The sequence below is a fragment of the Lagopus muta genome, chromosome 20 (assembly GCF_023343835.1).
Source record: "Lagopus muta isolate bLagMut1 chromosome 20, bLagMut1 primary, whole genome shotgun sequence".
Lineage (NCBI taxonomy): Eukaryota > Metazoa > Chordata > Aves > Galliformes > Phasianidae > Lagopus > Lagopus muta.
Window position 1 is genome coordinate 3,827,994 of NC_064452.1, and position 24,701 is coordinate 3,852,694.

The 24,701-nt window shown below is 60.1% G+C and overlaps 3 protein-coding genes across 8 annotated transcripts in view; 2 read left to right on the forward strand and 1 right to left on the reverse strand.

The window, feature by feature from the left end:
* Positions 1–9,133, forward strand: part of SSH2 (slingshot protein phosphatase 2) — a 70,378-nt gene extending 61,245 nt beyond the window's left edge. Inside the window, 3 exon segments of the mRNA XM_048967273.1 lie at positions 634–834; positions 4,383–5,223; positions 6,391–9,133. Of these exon segments, the coding sequence (XP_048823230.1) occupies positions 634–834; positions 4,383–5,223; positions 6,391–8,241 (2,893 nt within the window). The 3' untranslated portion in view covers positions 8,242–9,133.
* Positions 9,134–11,447: 2,314 nt separating this feature from the next.
* Positions 11,448–16,947, forward strand: CORO6 (coronin 6). 4 transcript variants are annotated; one of them, XM_048966948.1, is made up of 12 exons: positions 11,448–11,649; positions 13,132–13,331; positions 13,797–13,919; positions 14,251–14,380; positions 14,650–14,831; positions 14,962–15,081; positions 15,250–15,369; positions 15,675–15,779; positions 15,864–16,009; positions 16,089–16,146; positions 16,255–16,482; positions 16,726–16,947. In XM_048966948.1, exons 2-12 carry the CDS (start codon positions 13,134–13,136, stop codon positions 16,846–16,848), a joined length of 1,533 nt encoding a protein of 510 aa, XP_048822905.1. In that variant the 5' UTR covers positions 11,448–11,649; positions 13,132–13,133; the 3' UTR covers positions 16,849–16,947. The 4 variants fall into 4 exon arrangements, with proteins under 4 accessions (XP_048822905.1, XP_048822903.1, XP_048822904.1 ...); XM_048966946.1 differs by lacking the exon at positions 15,250–15,369; XM_048966945.1 differs by lacking the exon at positions 14,962–15,081 and having other exon boundaries at positions 11,452–11,649.
* Positions 16,948–17,912: 965 nt separating this feature from the next.
* On the reverse strand, positions 17,913–24,452 carry ANKRD13B (ankyrin repeat domain 13B). 3 transcript variants are annotated; one of them, XM_048966943.1, is made up of 15 exons: positions 24,293–24,452; positions 21,674–21,809; positions 21,304–21,428; positions 21,182–21,227; positions 20,938–21,081; positions 20,678–20,867; positions 20,222–20,288; positions 20,063–20,144; positions 19,935–19,999; positions 19,724–19,854; positions 19,462–19,619; positions 19,201–19,353; positions 18,961–19,121; positions 18,339–18,419; positions 17,913–18,254 (listed from the first exon to the last, which is right to left on the reverse strand). In XM_048966943.1, the coding sequence occupies exons 1-15, from the start codon at positions 24,401–24,403 to the stop codon at positions 18,027–18,029; spliced, it is 1,878 nt and encodes a 625-aa protein (XP_048822900.1). In that variant the 5' UTR covers positions 24,404–24,452; the 3' UTR covers positions 17,913–18,026. The 3 variants fall into 3 exon arrangements, with proteins under 3 accessions (XP_048822900.1, XP_048822899.1, XP_048822901.1); XM_048966944.1 differs by having other exon boundaries at positions 17,935–18,254; positions 18,343–18,419; XM_048966942.1 differs by having other exon boundaries at positions 19,935–20,144.
* Between the last annotated feature and the right edge of the window lie 249 nt (positions 24,453–24,701).

The following is a 24,701-nucleotide window of genomic DNA, read 5'->3' on the forward strand; positions in this document are numbered from 1 at the left end:
CAGCCTCCCCCAGGCACAGCGGGTGCTCCTTCAGCTCACAGACACTGCTTCCCCTTCAGTAAGAAAAATCTCTCAATCTGGGTGGGAGCTAGGAAGGGTTTCCAACACCAGGAGAACACCAGAATCAGCAGAGCTGATTTTGTCCAGTCACCAAACCCAACAAATATGTTGTCAGTAGTTTATGGTGGAAAAGGATCTTTGTGCTAGCAGCTCTCCTGAACTGCTTGGAATCCTCCAAGATTATGTTTGTGGACAGTGATAGCATGTTTGTGTAACAGAAGCCCTTTTTATTTGGAGAACTGCTTGTCTCCAGTGTTCTGTCAAGGCTGGAGGATGCCATATCAGTCCTCAGCAGTTTTCCTAAATCTGCACAAATAAATGATGTTTGTCCACTTTGGAAGAGCCCTTGTAACTAAATCTCTTAAGGATATTAAGATCTCGTTCTTTACATTCTTCTTTCTTTGTCCCTTGCTCCAATTTGTAAATAGGATTTCCAGATGACAACCAAGAAACTCCAAACGATTCCGTGGCACTGAAACTATTTGATAATGCTCTGGTAGAGAATTTGCTGTTTTCTTAAGCTTCTCAGAGGCCGTGTTTCTGTGTAGTGATTCTCTTTGTGTTTCACGTCAGGAAAAATGGCTCCAAGTGCCTGGTGCACTGCAAGATGGGGGTGAGCCGCTCAGCCTCCACAGTCATCGCCTACGCCATGAAGGAGTACGGCTGGAACCTGGACAGGGCCTACGACTACGTGAAGGAGCGGCGCACGGTCACCAAGCCCAACCCCAGCTTTATGAGGCAGCTGGAGGAATACCAGGGGATCCTGCTGGCAAGGTGAGTGGCAGCAATGACTGGGAATCTTCAGGGTAGAGCTTCCATCCCTGCGTTATGGTTATCTGGAGAAAGGTAGTGCTTTGTTTTCATGGCTTCGGATGCACTGGAACAGGTTGCCCAAGGAGGCTGTGGATGCACCATCCCTGCAGGCATTCAAAGCCAGGCTGGATGTGGCTGTGGGCAGCCTGGGCTGCTGGTTGGTGGCCCTGCACATAGCAGGGGGTTGGAACCAGATGATCACTGTGGTCCTTTTCAAACCAGGCCATTCTGTGCCTATATACCCTGGCCCTATGAAAATGGGTGTAACAAAGAGCTTTTAGGAGCCTGTTCAGCTTCTAAGTTGGCTGTGGTTTTCTTTAGGGGATTCCTGCTACAATCGAAACGCAGCATTCAGAGCTGTGCAGGGTCCAGCAGAGATAAATGATGTCCCTCTTTCTTGGCAGGGAGCTGGCTTTGTCTCCATCCCCTTCCAGCTCTCTGTTGAACGTGCCCCTCCTCAGCAGCTGGTGTGGTTTTATTTAGATCGCTTTGGTAGGTGTTGCTGTTAAGGGAGGAGACAGGATGTTCTGTGCATTGCAACAGTGGTGTTTGTTTGTTCCTGTGTGGAGTCCTAGGGCTGGGATGGGGTATGGGCAAGTGTCTTGTAATCCCAAACCTATCAGCTATTAGCAAAAAGACATAAATATTGCAAGAAATCTGCCTGTAAGCTGTGTTAAGCAATGTCTCCACGTGATCAGCTGGAAGGAGGTAGTGATAGTTCTGTGTTTTGCCAGGTGATTTACGTAGGACCCTGGTGTGCCTTGCAGGGCAGCAAATTTCAGCAGAGCTGCCCAAGCTGACTCTCCTGCTGCAGGAGGTGGCTGTTAACATCTTTTGGTTAAAGTAGCAATTTCATGGCTGCTTATTGCAGTTGAAAGGTGCCTGTCCTGTGCTGTTCTTCACAGCAGCTTGGGTACTCCTGTGCTCTCTCCAAGGCACCCAGGGCTCTGCCTTTCACTTCCTTCCCGTCTTGTTTTTGTCCTTTGGCCTTTCCCACTCACTTGCAGAGATCTCCCTTCCCTCTCTGTGCTCACGATTTCCCTCTCCACTTGCTTCCAGCACTCTGGTGTCTCTTTTGGGCCAAGTCTGGGTTCCTGATTTTTACACCAAACCTCAAACTCTGATCTAGAGGTGACCTGACCACATAGCATGGCCAGGCTGCGAAATTCAGTCTTTGGGTGGAGGAAAAAAACAATACAAAACAACAAACTTACAAGATGAGAAAAGCACCAACATCCTGTACAGCCTTCACAGGTTTGTAAACACCTGAGAAGAGCCCAGGTTTGCTAGCAGCTGCTGCATCACATCTTCAAGCCCTCAGCCCTGCTTTGGCTGGTAGTTGGTGGCACACCTACGAAGCCACCCTGTACAAATGATTTGGTTAAGAGTGTTTGGTTTTCTTTCCTGGCTGTTTCAGTATTTTCTCAAGAGGGAAGTCTTTCTTGCTGCCAGCATGTGGTGCAGCTGCCCCCCCCACTTGAGCACACCACAGCTCCTGACCTACTCTGCAAGTCCCTGTACAATGGCACAAACAGGATTACTCGTGAGGCTTTAAAAAATGCAAGAGCAGTGCATTACATCTGTGCACGTAGGACTAAAAAGCCTGCAGTAAGTGAAGCTTCACTGAAGCAAGGAACAGCCTCTCTGTGCTGCTGGAATGAGCCTTCTTTATGTGCTTCTTTTCTCATCTCTAAGCTGCTTTTTCTCCCCTTCTCCATTATTTAGCATTCCCCTCTGGCTTCCAGCTGCCTTGTTTATTGCTGTGGTATTCCAGGCCAGGTAAAAAACAAAAACAACAACGAAAAAACCCCCAACAGATTCATGCTCATGTGACTGCTCGGATTTCAGAGGGAAGGTCTGTGAGGGCAGCCATGTGCTCGCACTATCTAGTTACGGTTTTGTGTTGAGCCTATAGCAACTGGGACGTGTTTTCCAGCTGTAAAATGAAAACCCCCTGCCTGCTTTTAGTCACAACAGCAGGCGTGTTTTGCTTTGGAGCTGTCGTACTTCCTGGGATTAGTTAAGCTGTCCCCTCCCTCTGGTGTGAGCACAGAGAGGCCGAGCTAAAACCCCGTTTCTTTTATTAGTTATGGATAAGTTGCAGCAAAACACCATTTGGCATCACCTCGTGCAACTTGTGAGCCAGCAGCAGTGGTCTTCCCAGGAGCCTGGAGGAGGCTGCAGCATGGCCATGAGACACAGCCACCAGCTGGGCTCTGGATGTGAGGAGAGGCAGTGAGCACCGCTAAGGTTCAGAAAACATCAGCATCTGCTCCGCAGGGTATGCAAGCAGAGACATGGGCAATCCTTGGCATCCCTTGCAGACAGGCCCAGATCTATTGCTGGCACCCAGCTGTGCTCCAGGACCCCCAGGGATGGAGCTGCACCCCGTGGCAGTGCCTGGTGCCATCTCGTCCTGACCTTCCTCTAGGAGCACCCTGTTGTGGCCCATGCCACGCATGGAGGCTGTCACTGAGATGGGGTTAAGAAGCTAAATCCATGATGGATTATTTTCCTTAGCTGTCAGGCACCCACAACTAAAATTGCTGCGTTCTAATTAGTTCAGTAGCGGCTGTTAATTAACTTAACTGCAACCAGCGGACGTGTCTGGGAGCGATGCTCACGCTGGCAGGGGACTGGAGAGGTTTGGCTGTGTCTCCTGTGGATTCCAGGGCCTTTCTGTGGTATGTGCTCTCCTCCTAGGGGCAAGTGGTGGAAGCACAGCCCTGTGGCCACGGTCACTCAGCAGAGCCCTGGCCAGGTTTTGATGTGGTTTGGTTGTGACAGGTTGCCTCCTTGGCTCTTTATAAGCCCAGAACATGGGCTGGTTTTTTGGCAGGTGGAAGTTATGGTGGTGCAATGCTTGGACCTTTCTAAAGGGGCTTTCCAAGAGCTGCAGAACTCCTGACCTTCCTTCCTGTGGGAAGGCAGGTGGTGCCTGGGGCTAATTGCTGGCTGCAGAGAATGTCTTCTGTGTTTTCCCATCACGCTCATACATGTACCAGCACACTTCTGGTTACCAGAGCCCCAGTACTGACCACTGAAGTTGCTCAGAGGAAGCCATGAGAGAAATGAGTCTTCATTCCTTGTCCACCAACCAGGATTGGGGACCCTGTCCCTTCTGGTCCCTTCTCACCTGCAGGCATGTGGGAAGACGCCCTCTGGCTGAGGAATAACCAGTCTATAGCCAATCAAATTTTGTATTTGATGAGTAGACTGATAAAATACCACTGGGGAGTGTGTGTGTGTGTGTGTGTGTGTGTGTGTGTGTGTGTGTGTGTGTGTGTGTGGAGTGGGAGACTGCAGTGGGATGTAGTTAATGAAAAGCAGCTTGTTATTGGGACAGCTCTTCCAGCAGGTTTGACCCTGAAACACTGAGGTTAAGCTGCAGCTGTGCTCACTGTCTCCAGTATTTGCAGTTTTTCGTGTAGGCTGCATCCTCTTACAGTGAGGTGGCTCTGGTATGTGAAAGCTCCACTCAGTGTTTCCTCTGCTCTTCCTCCCCACAGCAAGCAGCGGCACAACAAGCTGTGGCGTTCACACTCTGACAGCGACCTCTCTGACCACCATGAGCCCATCTGCAAATCAGGGCTGGAACTGAACAAGAAGGAGATCACTACCTCTGCCGACCAGATCTCCGAGGCCAAGAGCAACGACAACCAGCAGCCCATGTCTCCCATCTACCCTGCTGAGCTGGACCGGGAGCAGCTCGCAGAGGATGCAAATGTAATTGAGGAGAGCTGTGTGAAAGAGAGGAGGATTCACCTGGAGTTCACGTGTAGAGATTTCCATGTGGAGCAGGTGGAGGACAAGCTGAACCTGAACAACATCAATGGCTGTACGGCAGGGTGCTGCGTGGATTCTGTCCCCCCTGATAACTGCCATGCTTCTGAGGCCTTAATGCAACTCCAGCACCCCTTGGAAATAACAGAATTTCCTGATTTGACTGTAGACGATCTGGAAAAAGATGCCCTTAAGCCTGATATGAACGTGCACTTGGTTCCCATGGAGGAATTCACTTTGTGCTTAAAAGACTCTTTCCAGTCCCCAAACCAAAACGCGCCGAGCCCTCAGCAGAACGCCCAGCCTGAAGGGGCAGACCTCAGTGCAGACAGGATTGACTTCTTCAGTGCTTTGGAGAAATTTGTGGAGCTCTCTCAGGAGAGCAGGTCACGCAGCTGCTCCCACTCCAGGCCGGAGGAGCAAGGTGCTGGGAGGAATGGGGCGGCCAGGCTGCCTGTGCTGGAGGTGCTGCCTGCTGCAGACGTGGGTGCAGACGCCCAAAGGAACAGCTCTGGAAACTCCCCTCAGGCATCAGATGACTCTTCCACAGATGAAGAGCAACAAAAGGTTAAAATGACTTGCTGGGGGCTTTAGGAACTGCTGTTCCAACCTGCCTGTGGGTAGCTGCTTGCTGTGGGGTTGCTGTGGACAGGGGTCTTGCCAGTTCCAGCCTTTAGGGGAGAGATTGCTAGATGCTTGTCCTTCTCTGTGCCTTTAGAAGCTTGCTACTTTCTGTGCTCTTTGCTCAAACACCTGTTTACTGGCAGTGCAGGGCTGAGTCAACCTTGACCTGACCTGCTCTGTTGTTCTCATGCGAAACTTATTTTTGAGTTTCACATCAGGGAGAGCAGATAGGTGGGACGTGAGCCATTAGGGCAGCTGAGGCCAGCCAGCATCCTGAACCTGCATGGGTAATTTGTCTGCCTCGAGGAATGCACCGAATAACGGGACAGAGCTGGCACAACTCCCTGCTTGGAAAACACCAGCACTGAGACAGTAAATTGAGGCAGATGTAGAGCTGCTGCTGATTGAAAAAGAGAATGAGCCTGGCCAGGCCCAGGGGGATGGTCTCGGGTACGTCGTGGCTGACCTCTCCTGGAGCAGAACTCAGTAACCTCTGAATTTAGGCACCTTTCTCCTACTGTTGCTTCCTACCCTGCAGCAGTCTCACAGGGTTTGATGGTGTCCAGGGCCATCATTTTTTTAGGAGCCTCTCTTATTTAAATTCCAGCCTGCATTGCTTGAATCGTTTCCATCTCCATGTGAGGCACTAAGGCTCATCCAAATAGAAGAGGCCGACTCTCTCCAGCAATTTGGCAGGAAGAGTTTCTGTGCTGCTGGGGGGAGCGTTGCTGCCCGTTCTGCTCCAGGAAACCAGGATGGTTCGGCACACAGCCCTTCTTCGTGCTGCCCTTTCTGTTCACTCCCCTACCTGAACAGTCTCTCTTTGAACATTTTTAGTTCAAAACTTGGGGTTTTTGGTTAACTATTTTTCCCTCAGAACTCGTGGCAAATAGGAAATAACAGTTCTTAAATCTCAGTCTGAGTGGAAATCCAGCCTGGAAAATGTAGAGTGCAGGCCCAGAGATCGTTTCTATGCTAGCGATCGTTCTGTGCTTGCAGTCCATCCCTGCACATCAGCACGCATGCTTTCTGCTCCTTTGGAGGAGTGCCCCCTCATTGCCATTAAGCTGCTGCTTTGTGCTGTTTGTAATTCCTGTTTCTGCCTTGCAGGAGGTCCCTGAGCTGCCTGGCACCGGCCATCTCACACGGTCCCACTCAGAAAATGCCATTTCAGTGAAGGAAATCATCACAGAGATCGAGTCCATCAAGCAGGGAGCGGGGCCTGCTCAGCAGAAGGAGGGCTCAGCCAACCTCACCCTGACACCAAAGAGGAACACTGTGCACGACCTGCCTGTGGAGGCGATTTGGGCATCGGAAAGGGTGGATCAGAGCGAAGGACACCAGGAAAAGGAGAAAGACCCTCTGCAAGCTAAGCAAGAAACTGCTCCCTCACCACAGCTCTCCTCCTGTAAGTCAGAGCTGGAGGAGGGCGAGCAGCTCAGCGTCCTCCCTGAGCCCAAGTGGTGCCCCGGCTCCGTCCGCAGAGCCACGTTGGAGTTTGAGGAGCGCTTGAGGCAGGAGCAAGAGCACCAGCACGTGTCCCCAGTCTGCGTCCTGCTGACCCGCAAGAACTCCAGGAACGACTCTCCTGCTGCTGAGCTGCTGCCGCAGGGGAGGACAGAGGAGCTGCCCCTGGAGTTGGCTCCGGAGGGTGGTGCGGTGCAGGGCTCCGAGGAGCTGCTGTCACTGGGTGCAGAGCAGCCTGCAGGCAGGCAGCTGCCCACACTCCTTGCACACCCCACAGAGCCCAGCCCAGGGCAGGAGGAGCACAGGGTGGTGGTCTCGTTTGATGGCACAGAGGAGCCGGCCCTGCCTTCTCTCCTTCCCAAAAGAATCGAAATCATCGAGTTCACTCCTATGGTCAGGGCTGCCGAGAGCCCCGCTGCAGGCAATGAGCAGCCCGCAGCTCTCCCTCTGCTGGATGAAAACTTGAACCCTTCCCTGTGCTCCGAGAAGGCAGCGGCCTCTCTCAGAGCTCTGGTACACCCGCCACTGCCAGAGCACTTGGTGCAGCAGCAGCAGGCTACTTGCACCCTGCTCAGCCCCAGCGAGGAAGGCACTGCCTTGTCCTTTCCCCTCGGTGCTGCTTCCCCCTCTGCCCAGCCCTCCTGCACGCCCTCAGCCAGCCCCGACCGCTCTGTGTTGCCCTGTGTGATGCACCTGGAAGGTGTCACCGAGCAGAGCACGAGCACGGACCATGAGCCGACCACGCTGTGCGGCGCTGCGGGAGCCGTGAGTCTCCCGTTCAGGGACAGCAGCCAGGCTCCATGCCAGGGTGGTGCTGGCTCCTCAACCAGCCTGCACGCCGCAAACGTGGACCTTTTGGACATCTCCTTCCTGTGCTGCAGCCTGCCCCACAGCTCCAGCAGTCACAGCGTGGGGGAGCGCAGCAGCAGCCCAGGGCTGGTCAAACAGCGAGCGAAGGAAATAGAGGCACGCATCCGGCACGCAGGGCTCACCACCCCCTCCCAGATGAAGCGCTCGGCATCCTTGGCCAAACTGGACTGCCTGGAGCTCTCCAAGGACGACTTGTCTGAGAGGGAGGCGGCCTCCCGCTGTGTCAGCCCCGTCCTCCTCACCTGCATGGCCCTGGGTGCAGGCTTTCACGGGGCCAGGTCGGAGCAGAGCTTGGAGAGCCCGTGTGCGAAATGCCACCCGTTCTCCTCACCCGCCCTCCAGGATCCCCAACCCGCTCAGCATTTTGTAGAGCAGCTCAGAACAGCCGAGTGCATTGCGCAGAGCAGGCCGGTGGAACGCCCGCTGGCTCAGTACGCCAAAGAGTGCGGCTCCAACCAGCACGGCTCGGCTCCCAGCTCCGCTCCCACATGGACTGCCCCCCAGGAGGGAGCCTCTGTGTTGGCAGCACCCCGACAGCAGCACGGTAGAACTCACCCGTTGAGGAGACTCAAAAAGAGCAATGACAGAAAGCGGACAACCAATCCCCTCTATAACACCATGTGATGGTGAGCGCCGTGCTCACACAAGGGGCAGGTGTAATATAAGGAACATGCACTTTATTGGTTAATTTTATATATATATATATTGTCATCTTACCGTTCCTGGCGCATGTAGGTGTGGGTTGGTTCTTCTGTGTGTGACTCTGCAGGACTGTTGGTTGGTTTTTGTTTTTTATGGGTTGTGTTTTGTTTTTTTTTTTTAATGAACTCGGATAACCTCAGATGTTCTTTTTGTTGTTGGTTTGTTTTAAAAGAACACCTCTCCCTGTTGGAAACGGATGCTGGCTCACTGCAGCGGGGCAGAGGTTTGCTCGAAACCAGCTCCTAGATCCTCACTTGAATCAGCCCCGTGCCTCAAAATGGTGCTGGGCATTGGGGCGAGAGCCCATGCAACTGTGAAGGCTGTGCCAAGTCCCCTTTGTTCACTTTGTGCTGCAGGCTGGAGCTGGGTGGTGCTGGCAGGTCCTTTACAGAGCTCCGTTCTGCCTGTGTGCCCCAACAGGAGCACAGGGCTGGGCTCGGGGACCCTCAGCTCTGCCCCCACCTCCTCCCCTAACTGAGGGCCCACAACCTGGAGTGTTCTTCTAAAACAAACACCTCAGCAGGGCATGAGCCCTCCCGTTACTTGAATTCTGCTGTGGGCCTTCCACGTTCATGGCCATATCGTGTCCTCTGCCCTCTGCTGCCTCCCTGCACCCCAGAGCTGCCCCACATCCCCTCTGCATCCCAGAGGCCGCTGTAGTTGTTACACGTTTTGTTCTCACACTGAATGCAAAAGCTTTGTCCTCTGCTGCCACTCCTGTTGTATTCAGCCTGGAGGGAGGATCTTTCCTGGAAGTTTCTGTTTTTTGCTAAATTGTATATATGATATTTATATAGATTTTTTTTTTTTGTTTCTATGTTGGTTATTATTTTGTTGTTTTTTTTTTTTTTAAGGGCAAGACTGCATTCTGTAAACTGGAAAACAACACCACTTTCCTCACCCTCAGTGCTGTCCATGGCATCTCTGCACCCAAACGCAGTGGCTTTGGCCAAATGTCTCCTCCAGCCCTGTGTTCTCTTCTGCAGCTCCTGGCCTCTCCCAGACCCACACGGTTACTCCCAGTTTCAGCCTGCTCTGCACTGCCTGGTGCCTGGCCCTGCCAGGAGCTGCAGAACAACTCCTGCTGCTGAACGTGCAGTGCCCAGAGAGCACAGGGCAGGAGGAGCAGCAGCCCAGGCCGTGCCTGGAAAGCAGCAGCGGTGCTGCAGGCTGTGCTGAGCTCACCTCCAGCTGCAGGGCAGCTCGTGCCACCATGTGGGAGGATTTGCCTCTCCTGCAGCTCCTGGGCTCCTCCTGCTGCCTTGCTGCAGCCCAAGGTTCCCGTGCCTGTCCTGCTGTAGCTCTGCAAGCTGCCCTAGCAGTGCTGGCCGCAGTTTGGAGCGCAGCCCAAGGGTCGGATCGCAGTGAGCCATGGCTTGCTGCGGGGCCACGTGGCTCCCAGTGGCTCCAGCTGGCCTTGGAGCCATGTGGGCAGCACAGAAAGGCCATGTGCCCTGGGGTCAGCTGTGAAGGACAGCTTCGGCCCTCACCTCCCCAGCTTTCTCCACCTAGTTTGGTCTCAGGAGAGGTGTCCTTTTTGCAGAGCAGAAACGTGCTTCCTCCCAACGCTCCTCTCTGCAGAGCAGCAGTGCTGCAGAGCCGTGCTGTCCCCTTGTCCCCAGCCCAGCCTTGTTCCCTTCCAGCATTACAAAGGCGCTGAGGGGCTCTGAACCCACTGGCAGAAGGGGTGCACAGTGCTGGGTGCTCAGCCAAAGCCACCGGGCTCAGAGCTGCCCCTGGGGCTGCGCTCCCTGTCTCTGTGCTGCCACCTCTCCCCTTGCCGGTGGGCTTTTGGGAGGAACACGGTGTTTGAAGGGCATTTTGTACAAAGCAGCCGTTCCTTTGGTCTCACCAAGCCCTCCCAGAGGGCGCTCAGTTGTTTACATTGACTCCTGTACAATATCTCAGCCATTGCCCCCCCCGCCCCACCTCTGCCCGTACTGTAAGTGTGAGCCTTGCACAGACGGATGGCGCCCGCGTCCACCTGGTTTTTACACTGTGTTCTGTTGCACTCTGTGGTGTGTGTGTGTGTGTGCGTGCGTCCCATCCTTCCCAAAGTCATCCCATGTACAGACCCCCCCCTCGGCCCCATCCTGGAGGTGACTCCCGGTGAAAGGGAACCTACGAGGCACCATTGGGCCGCAGCACTGGCATAGGGCTGCGCTCCTGGCCATTTCCCACAGCACCAAGACCTGTGCTGGTGCCTTTCCACCCCTGCCCCGATGTGCAGTGTCCGTGTGCTCAGCTGTGGCTGGGGATGGAGCACACGTGTGCCCCCCCCAATGTCCCTCGGTGCCTGGGATCGTCCCTTTCCCCCACCTCCCCCCCCCATACTCCTCTAAGAGACTTTATGACCGATGTGCTCCGCTGTTTTTAAATGTGAACTCGTGCACTGATGTGCAGATTCAATGTTCTTGTTACCGAATGAATAAAAGTTTTATTTTGACGACGATGTCAGCCTGCTGCCTCCTGCTCAAGGCTGGGGGGCTCTGTGTCCCCACCCGGCCGGCTGCTGTTCCCCCTCCCTCCCCCCCCCCGGCCCAGGTGAAGCACTGAGGGTGGAGGACCCCAGCCCCAAAATCCTTCTGGGACTGTGCCCAGAGCGTGCCCAGCACTGGGGGTGTTGCAGTAGGGCTGGGGGTGCCCGGCCTCCCCTGCTGCCCCCGTGCCCATCGGAAAAAGGCTCCTGAGGTCCCCTTCCCCTACGGGGATGTGCAGCGGGGCAGAGCTGTGCGGTGCTGTGACGATGTTGTCCCGCAGCCCCCAGGCGGATGGGTGGTGGGTGGATGTCACTTTCCCTGCTGACCCGCTCAGCACAGCCAATGCTCTGCTCGGTGCCCTTGTAGGGGCCATCGCCTGCTGCCTTTCCAGGAACCCCCTGCCCCGGCTCCCCCCCAGCCTTACGATCCCTTTAATCCCCTTTGGGCCGGTGCAGTCCCGGCTAAATCCCAACGAACATCCCGTGGGGGCGGGCGAAAGGGGGTGGAAGGGGGTGGGCATAGGGATGCTGCGCCGCCGCCGCCCCCTGTAGCGCGTATCCCCCATCCCGGTGGGTTCGGGGCGGGCAGCGCTCGGCCGGGGGCGGGCAGGGCCCGGTAAGGGCAGGCGGGGCCGGGCCCCCCCTCCCCTCCTCCTCCCGGTGCCCGCAGCGGGGGGGCCGTGCCGGCCCGGCTCCGGGCTGGGCTCAGCTGTTCCCTGCGGCACTGCGCGCCCCGCGCAGCCCGACCGAGCGGAGCCGAGCCGAGCCGGGCCGTGCCGTGCCGTGCCGGGCGGAGCGGGGCCGGGGACGCGGGAGCGGGCGGAGCCGAGCGGGGGAGCAGCGGAGCGCAGGTGGGAGCGGGGTCGGTGATGGGACCGGGGTGGGGGGAGCGGGGGGCGAGGGGACAAGAGAAGGGCGGTGGGAGCGGAACGGCGAGCCCCGGGCCCCCGGCCCCTCGTTCCGCCGGGCCCCGCCGGGAGATGGCTATAAATGGAAAGTGACCTCTGGTCGTTCCCGAGCGGCCGCTGCGGATTCAATTGTGGCAACGTAATGGCACGGCCGGGAGCGGGCTGTCCTGCCTGCACCGCGCCCGCTGCCCCTGCACCCCCTGCACGCTGCCTGCAGCCCCTGCACCCCATCTGCCTGCACCCCTTGCACCGGTCCTGCAGCCTCTGCACCCCACCTGCACCCCACCTGCACTCCATGCACCCTCCTACACTCCACCTGCACCCCGTGCACCTGCCCCTCGCTGCACCCCACTCGTCCTGTGCCCCCAGCTGCCCCTCGCTCCCCAGGCAGCCCCTCATCCCTTCCCTGTCCACATCCGCACTCCCAGCTGCACTCCCCTTGTGCCAGATGGGTTCTGCAGGACATCCCCACGCAGCCCCCCAGCACTGAGGGCCTTGTCCTGGTGGTGACACCATTTCGGGGACCCCCCAGCTCCTGGGCAGTGCCAAAGGGGCACAAACCTGCAGGACCGCGCTGTGCTGCACTGGGCTGTGATGCCGACTGGCCCCAAAGGGCACTGTGGGGTTGTAGGGTCACCATCCCACAGCACTGCAGACCTGCAGAACTGGGAGTGACACTGGGGTCTCCAGGAGGGTCAGTGCACGCCTGGCAGGGGCTGGGGTGATGGGGGTATGGGACAACCCCTATTAGACCCCCCCAGTGCTGTGCAGAGCTCCAGGCTCCTCTCCACTCCCTCTGCACATGGGGCCGTGTGGCCATGCTGCCCAAAGCTCTGATGTTCTGAGTCCCCGAGCGCTGGGGAAGTGTGACCCAGGTGGGAGACCTCAGATCACTGCTCTGGGATGGGACACGAGGGGACACACGGGGATGAGCTGTGACCCAGTGCACGGCACCTCCTAATCCCCCCCCCCCAGAGCTTTTTGCAGCCCCGCTTTCCCGCTGTCACTACGTATGGGTCAGCTCTGGTGATAGCCACAGGACACAGCACAGCCATGAGGATGGCATGGACATAGGACATGACATAACCATGGGGGTGGCACAGGCATAGGGCATGGCACAGCTATAGGGGATGGCACAGCCCTGGTGCACAGCACAGCCACATCCCTGCCACGAAGCAGACAGGCAGCACTGTGCCATTGGATGCTGGTGCCCAGCAGCCACCCCAACACCCACAGCTGCCCCAGCTCCCTCTGTGGGGCGAGGACCACACCAGGTTCCATCCCGTGCCCCCATCCCACGCCATCGCCACATCCCCACACTCCCTCCAAACCTGGATGGGGATCCCTCGCAGCACGAGATCTGTGGGTGTTGAGGTCCCTGCGCCCCACTGGGGGGGCTCCACGTCCTGACCTGTGCCCCCCCAGCCATGAGCCGCCGTGTGGTGCGTCAGAGCAAGTTCCGCCACGTCTTTGGGCAGCCGGTGAAGGCCGACCAGATGTATGAGGACATCCGTGTCTCCAAGGTGACGTGGGACAGCTCCTTCTGCGCTGTCAACCCCAAATTCCTGGCCATCATTGTGGAGTCGGGTGGCGGGGGGGCCTTCATGGTCCTGCCCCTGTCCAAGGTGAGCGGAGGCGTTGGGACGGGTCCCCCATGGGTGGTACTGGGTGTGGGATGTGATGAGGGGCTCTGATCTGGGCATGGGATGTGATGACGGCTCTTCATCTCTTTGCCCCCATATCCCCAGCCTGTGGGGGGCTCAGGGGCCCTGGGGGAGTTACTGGCACATATCCTGGGGACAACTGCAGTGACATAGGGAACCCTCCATCCACTTTCTCCCCAGCCCCAAATCCCTGAGTGTGTGTATGTGTGTGTCTGCCCACCCCAACACAGGGGCTAGGCCCCCTCTTGTGTCCCACACCACCACCATAGGGCACGCAGCAACCCATTCCCAGGCATATTGCTGCCCTCTGCATCCCCATGGGGCTCAGTGCCTCAGTTTCCCCATGGCTCCCTCCGTGCTGTATCTGTGCTGTGGCTCAGGGGAGGGGTCCCAGGCTCATCCCTCCCCCCCCCCCTCGTGCTGCAGACAGGCCGTGTGGACAAGAACCACCCGCTGGTGACGGGGCACACGGCGCCCGTGCTGGACATCGACTGGTGCCCTCACAACGACAACGTCATCGCCAGCGCCTCCGAGGACACCACCGTTATGGTGAGGGGCGGGCGGTGGGGGGGGTATGGAGGGCCCCCCCCCCCCCTCCCTTCCCGTTGCTTTGCCGCCTGCAAAGTGTCACCGACCTATTTTTAGAGGCAGTGCCATGCGTGTGTGCTGCTGGCGGCGGCCGCCGGCTCCATGATGCAGCACTTTATGCTAAATATACCCTCCCTGCGACTCAGCACCGGGGGGGCCACATGCGGCACAATGGGGCTGTGCCCCCCCTACCCCCCTCCATCCCCCCGGCACCATGTGCTCCCTGCAGCATCAGGACTTGTATTGGAGCAGCTCTGAGGTTAATTATCCCCGTGTTCCCCCCCCCCCCCAGGTGTGGCAGATCCCAGACTACGTCCCCGTGCGCAGCATCACGGAGCCGGTGGTGACGCTGGAGGGGCACTCCAAGCGCGTGGGCATCATCTGCTGGCACCCCACAGCCCGCAACGTGCTGCTGAGCGCAGGTGGGGCTCACCCCAAGTCCCGTGGGAATCAATGGTAAAACCCCAAATCCCCACTGGGGACCAATGGTAGTCCCACTCCAAGTCCCACGTGAACCGATGGTGATCACCCCAAGTTCTGCCAGGAACCAAAGGTGGTCACCCAAATCCGCGCTGAGGACCAACAGTGGTCACCTCAATCCCCATAGGGACCAACAGCAGTCACCCCAAATCCCCACCGGGAACCCATAGTGGTCACCAGTGGGATGACACTGCCCCGGTGTCCCCTGCAGGCTGTGACAACCTGGTTATCCTCTGGAACGTGGGCACGGGGGAGATGCTGCTGGCTCTGGAGGACATGCACACCGACCTCATCTACAACGTGGGCTGGAACCGCAACGGCAGCCTCCTGGTCACCACCTGCAAGGACAAGAAGGTGCGCGTCATCGACCCACGCAAGCAGACGGTGGTGGCGGTGAGTGTCCCCAGCGTGTCCCCATCTCCACCTCCCCCCCTCGCTCCCCCCCCCCCCATCCCTGCTAACGGCTGACCCCACTAACCCCGTCCCTCTGTGTTTGCCTTTAACCCGCTAACGCCCAACGCAGGAGATAACCAAACCGCACGACGGCGCCCGGCCCATCCGCGCCATCTTCATGGCCGATGGCAAGATCTTCACCACCGGCTTCAGCAAGATGAGTGAGCGGCAGCTGGGCCTCTGGGACCTGGTATGGGGCCGCGCCGTGACCCACCGTGCCCCCCAGGACCCCGCGTGCCCCCCCCAGGACCCTCCTGCACCCACCTCCATTGGAACCCAATAGCTGCAGCAGGGATGGATCCGTGCCCTCACACCCCATCCCTGCGCCACGCGCTGACTCTGTGCCCCCCATCCCCAGGAGAGGTTCGCTCCCCACGAGGGGCTGAGGCCCGTGCGGGCCATCTTCACGCGGGAAGGACACATCTTTACCACGGGCTTTACCAGGATGAGCCAGCGGGAGCTGGGGCTGTGGGACCCGGTAACGAGGCCGCATGGAGTGATGCTCCCGGGAACTCGGCTTCCCAAACCCAAATCCATTCTTCCCCAAAATACGACGCCGAGTTTCCCCGTGTGCTGTGCCCGTGTGCCGTGCAGTGCCTGGGTGTGAGGTTGGGGTGGGTGGGTGGGGGTACTCATAGGGCAGTGCAGGTAAGCAGGAATGGGGTGTGGGCATGCCGGGGGGGGGTGTCCTGGGGGTGTCCCCATCCCTATGGTGTGCAGTGCTGAATGGTGTGGCTGACGGAGGTGGGGGCCCGGCGCTCACCCCCAGCTGCATCCCCATAGAAAAACTTCGAGGAGCCCATCGCACTGCAGGAGATGGACACCAGCAATGGGGTCCTACTGCCCTTCTACGACGCCGACTCCAGCATTGTGTACCTCTGTGGAAAGGTGACCCCAGGTTCCCCCCCCCCTACTACATCCCCCTGCCATGGGGAGAGGTCAGGGGGCTGACAGCCCTCCCCGTGTCGGCAGGGGGACAGCAGCATCCGCTACTTTGAGATCACGGACGAGGCGCCCTACGTGCACTACCTGAACACTTACAGCAGCAAGGAGCCACAGCGTGGCATGGGCTTCATGCCCAAGAGGGGGCTGGATGTCAGCAAGTGTGAAATTGCCAGGTTGGGGCTGGAGGGGTGTGGGGGGGGGGGGCGACAATGGAAGAGGCCATCAGACCCCAACCACCTCTGCCCCACTCAGGTTCTTCAAGCTGCACGAGCGCAAGTGTGAGCCCATCGTCATGACGGTGCCACGCAAGGTGAGCCCTCGGGCACCTCCTGAGGACAGCGGGGTTTTAGGGACAATGGGGTTTCAAGGGGGAGAGTTGAGCGCCCCATCTCACTGTGCCCCCATGTTGCCCCCACAGTCAGACCTCTTCCAGGATGACCTGTACCCCGACACGCCGGGCCCTGAGCCGGCCCTGGAGGCGGATGAGTGGCTGTCAGGGAAGGACGCGGAGCCCATCCTCATCTCGCTGCGGGACGGCTACGTCCCCGTCAAGAATCGGGAGCTGAAGGTGGTCAAGAAGAACATCCTGGACACCAAACCCCCCCCGGGCTCCCGCCGCAGCTCCACTTCCATTACCGACATCTCTGTGAGTGTCCCATCACCTCCCCAGGGGATGTGGCACCCTACAGGGACACCGGCCCATGGGGGGCATCGGCCCATGGGAACATCGGTGCATGGAGATGTTGGTCCATGGCGGATATTGACTTATGGAGATGTTGTCCCATGAGGGCCCTTGGGGATGTGGCACAGGGCTGTCCCCTTCTTCAGGGGCTGACGGCCACGGCGGGGTTCTGTATGCACAGCACCGACCCTTTGTGTCCTCCCACAGAGCCCCGTCCTGGACGAGGTGCTGGAGGAGATCCGGGTGCTGAAGGAGACGGTGCAGGCGCAGGAGAAGCGCATCTCCGCTCTGGAGCACAAACTCTGCCAGTTCACCAATGGCACGGACTGAGGCACGGGTATGGGACTGCGCCCAGCCCAGCATTAAACCACATCCCGCAGCGGGCAGGAGGCCACAGCCATGTTCTTTCCCCAGGAGCTGTTGGAGGTGGGGGGGTCGGACTCTGGACCCCCCCACCCCATTTTACTCCTAGGGTGCCAGAATGCATTTGGTGACTTTCGTACATGGGGGTCCCTCCTGGCAGCCATGGGTGCCAGGATGGGGGTGTTGGTCCCCCTCCCAGTGCTGGGGTACGGTGCCAAACCCCACCCTGACCCCACAGCCCCTCAAAGTGGGGGCTTCATACTCCCAGCACCCCCCATTAATAAAGGGCTTGGGTCTCCTGTGGCCGTACCAGGGATGTGGGGCTGCTGTGGGGGAGCCCTGCCTGCACCCCCCCCAAACCAGGCACAGAGAGGCTCCTCTCAGAGCATTTATTGGTGTTGGCCACGGTCAGAGCTGCTCAGGCTCCCCCTGGCCCTGGCCCAGACGTCGCTTTGTGGGGTGCATGGATGGGGGGAGGGGGTGCCACTATGAAAAGTCCCTTTGGGGGCAACCCCGCAGTCCCCCCCCGTGTGCAAAGAAGGAACAGCCCGGGGTGAGGAGGTGGGGGCCCAGGGTTTAGCACCATTTGATGTAAGGTTTTACCAGGGGTGGGGGGCAGTGCCCGGGATGAGGGGGTGCAGCGCTGCCATGGTTGGGGGGGAGCATCCGAGCAAGGCAGGGAGGGTGCAAGCACAAGATGAGGTGGTGACACCGGGCATCCCTTTGCGGGCCCCCCCCTTGGTTGCCCCCTTGGCCTGGGGTGAGGCCATAGAGCCCCACATGGGCTGAGGGGTGCAGTGGGGCTGAGCCCCCCCTGTTGGCAGGCAGAGCAGCTCCCGGGTAAGTGCACTTGGTAGCGCCTGGGCAGTGGGGCCAAGGGGGGGACAGAGCCCCATGGCTCTCATGGTGTCCCCATGACTGGGGAAGAGTGTGACCCCCCGCCTCCCTGGGGTCAGATAGGGGGGGCAGCATGCAGGATACACCCCCTGTTCCCTGCCACCCCCAGTGCCCCCCAGCACTCACCCCTGCCCCGGCTACGGGGCTGATGCAGCCCCCCTATTTGTCCTCTGCACGGACCGTCCCCCCACGCACCCCTCTGTGCCCCATACACACGTCCCCAGGCCCCGAGTCGGTGTAGGGGGGGCTCAGTGTGGTCGGGGGGTCACTTCTCCATCAGGGAGAGCTGCAAGATGCGCTGCAGCTCCTCTTCCTCCTGCCGCGTCCGCCGCTCGGCCTCCTCCTGCTCCTGCGCCGACAGCGCCATGGCCAGGCGCAGCTGCTCCGCGTAGCTGGGAAACAGCGTGCTGGGCCCCCCGCCGCCCCCCGGCGCCGGGCTGGAGGGGGGTCTGGGGGCTGCCGTGTGCTGGGGAGTCCTGGGAAGGCACGGCCCGACCTCAGCCCGGTGCCCCAGAGGGACCCAAGGGGATGGGACCCGCTCCCACACCCCCGGACCTTACCAACCTGTCTCCCCGGCGTCCCTCGTGCGACATGGGGTGGGTGCCTGGCTTGCTGTTGGTCAGTGCTTCCCAAATGGTGACCTGGAGGAAAGGGAGGAGAGAAGGGGTCAGAGAGGGGGGTGAAATTTGGCTCCAGTGTGGCCCGTAGGGAAACGGAGCAAGCATGGATGGTGGGATGGGATGTTCCTCATGGGATCCTAGTGACTAGGGGGAGGGATGAAGAGGTTGGAAGAGGATGAGAAGGATGAAGATGAAAAAGATGAGGGTGTTGGGTGAGAACAACATTGGATGACGTTGAGGAAGATGAAGATGTTGGATGACATTGAGGAGGACCAAGATGTTGGATGAGGATAAGGAGAAAAGCTGGATGAGGAGAAAGAGGATTTAGGAGGAGAAGGAGGATGCTCAGAATGATGAGAAGGATGTTGGATGAGGAGGATGAAAATGAGGAGGACAAGGGTATTGGATGAGAAAAATGTTGGATGAGGGGAATGAGACTGAAGACGCTGGATGAGAAGGATAACGTTGGATGAGGCCAAGGAAGATGAGACGGCTGAGACTGTTGGATGAGAAACATGCTGGCTGAGGAGGATGAGGAGGGGGCTCTCCCCACAGCGCCCACCTGGTCGTACTCGCTGCCTGCTTCCAGCAGGCTCTGCTGGATGGCAAACTGCAGCAAATCGTCCTCATCCTCCCGCAGAGCATCCTGGTGGGTGCCCACCACGCTGTACCCCCGTGGCACCTCAAAGAGCGCCGGGTCCATCTCACACGCCCGGCAGGACGCTGCAGGGAGACAAGTGTGGCTGGGCAACCAACGCCCCTGTGCCCCCCACCCACCGCATGCCCTCGCCCCCCCATGTACTCAGGGAGCTGGAGCTGCTGACACTGGAGGAATCGCTGCTGGGCGAGGGGGCCTCACTGCTGGGGCTGTTGCGCAGGGAGCTGACGGGCTCATCGCACCCATTGAGGTTCCCAAAGGTGATGCGGGCATTGAGGATGTGGAAGATGGGGATTTCTGCCCGTATTAAAAACAAAAGAATAACGAAACAAAGAGCGAGGAGGGAAGCTGGCTGTGTGCCCCATCAGACTGGTAAAGGCCCCCTCCCCGTGCCGTCCCCCATACCAATCTTGACAGGGAAGCCGGGCGGGAGGCGCAGAGTGATGAAGTCACGCAGCTTGGCGAAGAGCGCGTTGCTGATGGCCATCAGGTCGATGATGGGGGCCACCTGCTCACAGAGGGACAGCGGGTGGTCCTCGCACAGCCACAGCTTCGCCTTGAACCTGCAGTGGAGGGGACAGGCGCCAGGATGGGGGCCCCGGGAGCCCCGCCATGGCAGCACGGTGTCGTTGGGGTCCCCTCTTCCCTCCCTGCTCGCCCCCCTCACTTCTGCGTCTTGGTGGTGAGCTCCATGGGCCGTCCCATGTCCCTGTTGCCCAGCTCGAAGTTGGGGTTGAAGTACTCCTCAGGGGTGATGGCGGTGGGGTTGGTGTGGCTCAGCGTCTGCGTGATCAGCGTCTGTGGGAACAGCATGGTGCAGTGATGGTGGCACAGCTGTTGGGGGTGGCACAGCCATGGGGACCCCCTAGCACACTCACCCCATTGTTGGGCCCCACGTGCTGCTCAGCGATGCCCAGGAAGGACTGTAGTGGGGTCTTACTGCCTGCAAGACGGGGCGTGAGGCCGAGCACTGCAGCCCTGTGCCCACCACCACCCCACGCGCTACCTTTGCTCTTGCCCTTGTGCTGGTCTGAGAGGTGCTCCGTCCGCGTCCGTGTGATCAGCTCCACGTTGGACGCGCCATAGACCTGTCCAAGCAGGGAGAATGTCAAAGGTTCCCCAAAAAACAGCTGTGCCCATTGCAGCTCAGCCCCCTGCCCCTCACCTTGGCCTCATACCCATTCACCATCTCTGTCTTCTCGCTTCTCCAACCCAGAATCCCAGATTTGTTCCTGGGGGCGACACGGGATGCTGTCAGGGAGGGATGGGATGGGTTGGGATGAGATGGTTGGGATGGGTTGGGTGGGAATGGCTGGGATGATTTGGGATGAGATGATTGGAATGGAATGGAATGAGGTAGGAGAGGATGGGATTGGTTGGGTTGGGTTCGGATGCTTGGAGTGAAATGGGATGGGATTTATTGAGTTCAGTTAGAATGAGTTGGGTTGGGTTGAGATGGGATGGGATGGGTTGGGATGGGATGGGCTGGGATGGGTTGGGGTGGATGGGTTGGGATGGGATGGGTTGGGATGGGATGGGTTGGGTTGGGATGGGTTGGGATGTTCCCACTTGGGTAGCCAGATATGTGAGCAAAGGGTTGACCAGCAATGTCCCTGCCCACCTTTCAAAGGCGATGTTCTTGGTATCAAGCTGGGTGGTGACGACGGGGGCTGTGAGCCGACCCATCACCTGCTCCTCCGTGGGCTGCACAGCAGCCAGCAGCACCTCCTGGTCGTGGCCGGCCAGGGCCAGTGTCTCCGAGTAGACCACTCGCCGGTCATGGTCAATCTCCATCACCACTGCGCTGGTGTCTGTGGGGAGGGGGTGTTCAACACAGCGACAGCTGTGATCCTCCACAGCATCCCCCAGCCCCCTCCTCACCTTGTCCCCTGAAGACAAAGCTGCGGTTGCCCCGCTGCCAGGTCATATGGTCAAAGCCCAGCAGCGTGGTGTCCACCCGCAAGTTCTGGCCGCTCTTCCACACCTTGTACGTGTCACTGGGGCAGATCTTGGACACCAGTGGCACTGGGGGAAGACGGCGATAGCCCAGCCAGGGATGGGGCCACCCTGAGCCTCCCAGTGGGCTGCAAGCACACTGGGAAGCTCCCACTCTGCCCGAGCTTACCCCAGCTGGTGAACTCCCACTTCATCTCCACATAAAAGTCCTGGGCCTGCCAAGAGCGGTGGAGTGGGCAGGGGCCCAGCAGTGATGCCCCCAACCCCGAGGGCTCCCCCAGCCCCGGGTACCTTGCGCAGCTTCTCCAGCAGGATGGGGATCCCGGCCAGGCGCTTGATGGCTCTCTGGTAGTCACGGTAGCGCAGGACCAGCTGCACCAACTCGAGGTCACGGGTGCTCACGGCCTCCTGTAGCACTGCAGGTGGCACAGCACGGTGCAGCACAGTGCAGAGCGGCACGGCGCGGCACAGTGGGGCACAGCACGGCACGGCGTGGTTCAATACGTGGCGTGGAATGGCACAAGGCGGCGCAACACGACGTGGTGCAGCACAGCATGGGATGGCACAGCGGGACGCAGCACGGCGCGGTGCAGCATGGCACAGTGCGACACGTGCTCCCCTTGGGGACCACCAGGCTGTCCACATCGGAGGCCCCGCTCACCTGTCCAGCCGCTGCGGTTCTCTTTGCCCACATCAGCTCCATGCTTCAGCAGCACCCGGGCGCACTCCAGGTGGCCCAGCGTGGTGGCCAGGTGCAGCGGGGTGCGTCCTCGGGGGTCCAGCTGCTCGATGTCGGCCTGGTGGGGGGGATTGGAGCTCAGGGAAGGGCGGGCTGTCTACGACTCCCTTCCCACACCCTCCCACAGCCGCATCTCCATCCGACACAGCCGCAAGCCGGGGGGAAAGCCCCCACCTCTGTGGCTCTGGGGGGAGCCGTGGCCCAGTTGCCAGGCAGCAGCTGCCGGCAGCCCCCACCGCGGCACGGCGGGGCGACGCGGGCGCACGTGTTCCCCGCGGATCAGCAGCCGGGGGCGGGCAGTGCTGCGTGAGCGGAGCGGCTGCTGTGAGCATCCCCGGCTCCGGGGAGCCGCGCTGGGGCTGTTTGTGCCAAGCCTGGGGGTTGGCAGGGGGCCAGGCACCAGGAATCCCCCCTCCTTCTCCCCCCCCCCTCTTTCTCCCCCCCCCCCCACCCCACACACACACACGGCCCCGGCTGTCCCCGAGGCGGCGATGCAGCCAGCACCCCATGCAGCATTGCACCCACAGGGCAGCGACCACCTGGGATGTCCCCAGCGCTGGGTGTCCCCATGGCTGCATCCCCAGGGGTCACTGGGTACTGAGGACCCCCAGGTTCCCTTTAACAGCCCCGCAGCTCCCCAGGAGCCTGCATGCTGCTCCAACACTCTCCAGGCGACTGCTGCTTCTTAATTGCACTAATGAAAAGACTCTAATTAAAGTGATTGCCCCCCAGCTGGGGGACGGGTGCTGCAGGCTCTGTGGGGTTCCCCAGCTGCATCCCTGACCCAGTGCCGTGGGGGGGACCGGGGCCACCGATTTGGGGACACAACATCAGAGCCAACCCCACGGGACATGGCATGACCCAATTTTTGCCATCAGCTCTGAGCCCAGGGGGGGGCACAGCTGTCTGTCCTGGCACACGTTTGGGGCAGTGACAGTGCCGTGTGGGGCTGCAGCATGATCACCCATTGTCCCTCAGCCCCACAGGCCGTCCCCCAGTGTTGGAGACTCCAGCACAGGCACAGAGTCCAGCTCCTATGGCAGCAGGGGACGCGTGGCTTTGCAGGGTGGCAGTGCCATGTGCTGCTGTCCCTGCATAGCCCTGGGGGCAGTGGGGTCCCCGCGGTGTGGAATGGGGCAGGCAGTGGGGCACAATGGGGCACAATGGGCTCCATCTCAGCCACATCCTCACGCTGTCCCCACCGCCTTTTGCCCCCCCAAGGCGGAGCCAAGCATGGCCTGGCGCCTGGCGGTGACATTCAGCATAACCCACACGTGGCCCTTTGTGGGCTGCCAGCCCTATAGGCCCACACGTTCCAGAGGGGCCACATGTGGTGCTGCTGCCCCTACAGGGGCCCCCAGGCAGAGGACAGCAGCCCCCAGCATTGCCTTTTCAGCCCAGGGATGCTCTGATATGCAGAGGGCTGCACTGTGTCCCTGGATGCCCCTGGGTGCAGGTGGGGGGCTCAGACCAGGCTGCATCCCCTTCTTCCCCCAAATCCCCTCTAAACCTGGGGTCAGGCCTGCAGCACCCATATCCCCTCCCATGTACCCGGCCTGCTCACAGGGTCAGCATTGCTCTCGCTCTGACAATAGGGACACAGAGGGAGGTAAGGGGGCCAGAAGAAGATCCCCATTGAGCAGGGGGTTCACTTAGAGCACCCCCCCGGCCAGCAGCATCTCACACTCAGCTTTGAGCTGCACTGCAATGGGGAAAAATGACCCCAGATGACCACAGGTATAAACACAGTGGTGATGGGGCAGGGGGGGTAATACCGGCAGACAGGCAGCCCCCCCCCCCCCCAGATGGCCCCACAATGGAAACGGGTGTGGTGAGAGCATCCCTGCATCCCAATGGCAGCATCGTAGCACGAGGAGACCCCTGCCCACCCACCCTGGTGGGCCTGCAGCACCCCAGGTGCTGGGGAGGCAGGTGGCAGTGACTGTGGCTGTTGGGGGGGGGGGGGGAGGAAGGCATGGCCTCCTCCAGCGCCTGCGGTTTCCTGCGTCTTCAGGGTTGGGTTTTAATTACCTGAATTGCAACGCCAATGGGGAGATGGAGGCTGGGAGCGGGGGGAGCACACAGGGAGGGTGCCCCCACCCTGCAGAGAACCTCCTGGCTGCCTGGGGCTGGGAGCTGCGCTCCAGCAGAGCAGGGCCTTGAGAGCCCCTCCCCTACCTCCGAGGGTGGGCAGCTGGGGGGGCTGCATTGGCTGCACCCCACCTTTGGGGAGGGAGAAGGAGAAGCTGGTAGGGGGGGGGGGGGGGGAGGAAGCACAGAGGCCTAGGAGGGAGCGGGGGACACGTGGGGAGGGATGTGGGGGGTTGGGAGCGGGGGGATTCGGGATGGGGGGGATCTCTGCTGCTCCGGTGGCTGCTGTCACAGCGCTGGGGAGGCACGAAGGGACCCCAACCCCCATCAGCATCACCGCGGCAGGAGGACCCCATCCTCATCCCTTTCCTCAGCTCCAGCCCCGGCCGCAGCCCAGCGTTGCATCAGCTCGAACCGAACGCCCCGCACCGCCCCGCACCGCCGCCCCACCTGCTTGGCGCTGAGCTCTCGGTCCAGCTCCCGGGCTCGGTTGTGCCAGACGAGGTAATGCAGCGGGTATCTGCCCTCCGGCCCCTTCCTGCCCGAGCAAGACGCGAGCATCCTCCGTGCATGCTGGAGCGGCGGAGCGGGGCGCGGGGCGGAGCGGGGCGCGGGGCGGGGCGGAACGGGGCGCGGAGCGGTGCGGGGCGGTGCGGGGCGGGGGGGGTCGGGGGGGGGTTTGTGGGAGCCGCCCGGACGGTGCTCCCCCCGCATCCCCCCCCCCTCGCCGCCCGGCCTCATGGGACTTGTAGTCACCGCGCGCGGCGTCGCCCCTTCCTCCTCCTCCTCCTTTTCCTCCCCGCACCCCCCCGCCGGCTCTATGCCCCCCCCGTGTGTGGGGCTGCACAGGGACGGCTCC

Coding starts and splice junctions, on each gene's coding strand:
- CORO6 (XM_048966948.1), top strand. CDS start 13,134: ATGAGCCGCCGTGTGGTGCGTCAGAGCAAGTTCCGCCACGTCTTTGGG. Junction 14,832..14,961: donor GCAAGCAGACGGTGGTGGCG/GTGAGTGTCCCC, acceptor CGCCCAACGCAG/GAGATAACCAAACCGCACGA. Junction 16,483..16,725: donor CTTCCATTACCGACATCTCT/GTGAGTGTCCCA, acceptor GTCCTCCCACAG/AGCCCCGTCCTGGACGAGGT.
- ANKRD13B (XM_048966942.1), bottom strand. CDS start 24,403: ATGCTCGCGTCTTGCTCGGGCAGGAAGGGGCCGGAGGGCAGATACCCG. Junction 20,289..20,677: donor AAGAACATCGCCTTTGAAAG/GTGGGCAGGGAC, acceptor TGTCGCCCCCAG/GAACAAATCTGGGATTCTGG. Junction 18,255..18,338: donor GACGCCGGGGAGACAGGTTG/GTAAGGTCCGGG, acceptor GTGCCTTCCCAG/GACTCCCCAGCACACGGCAG.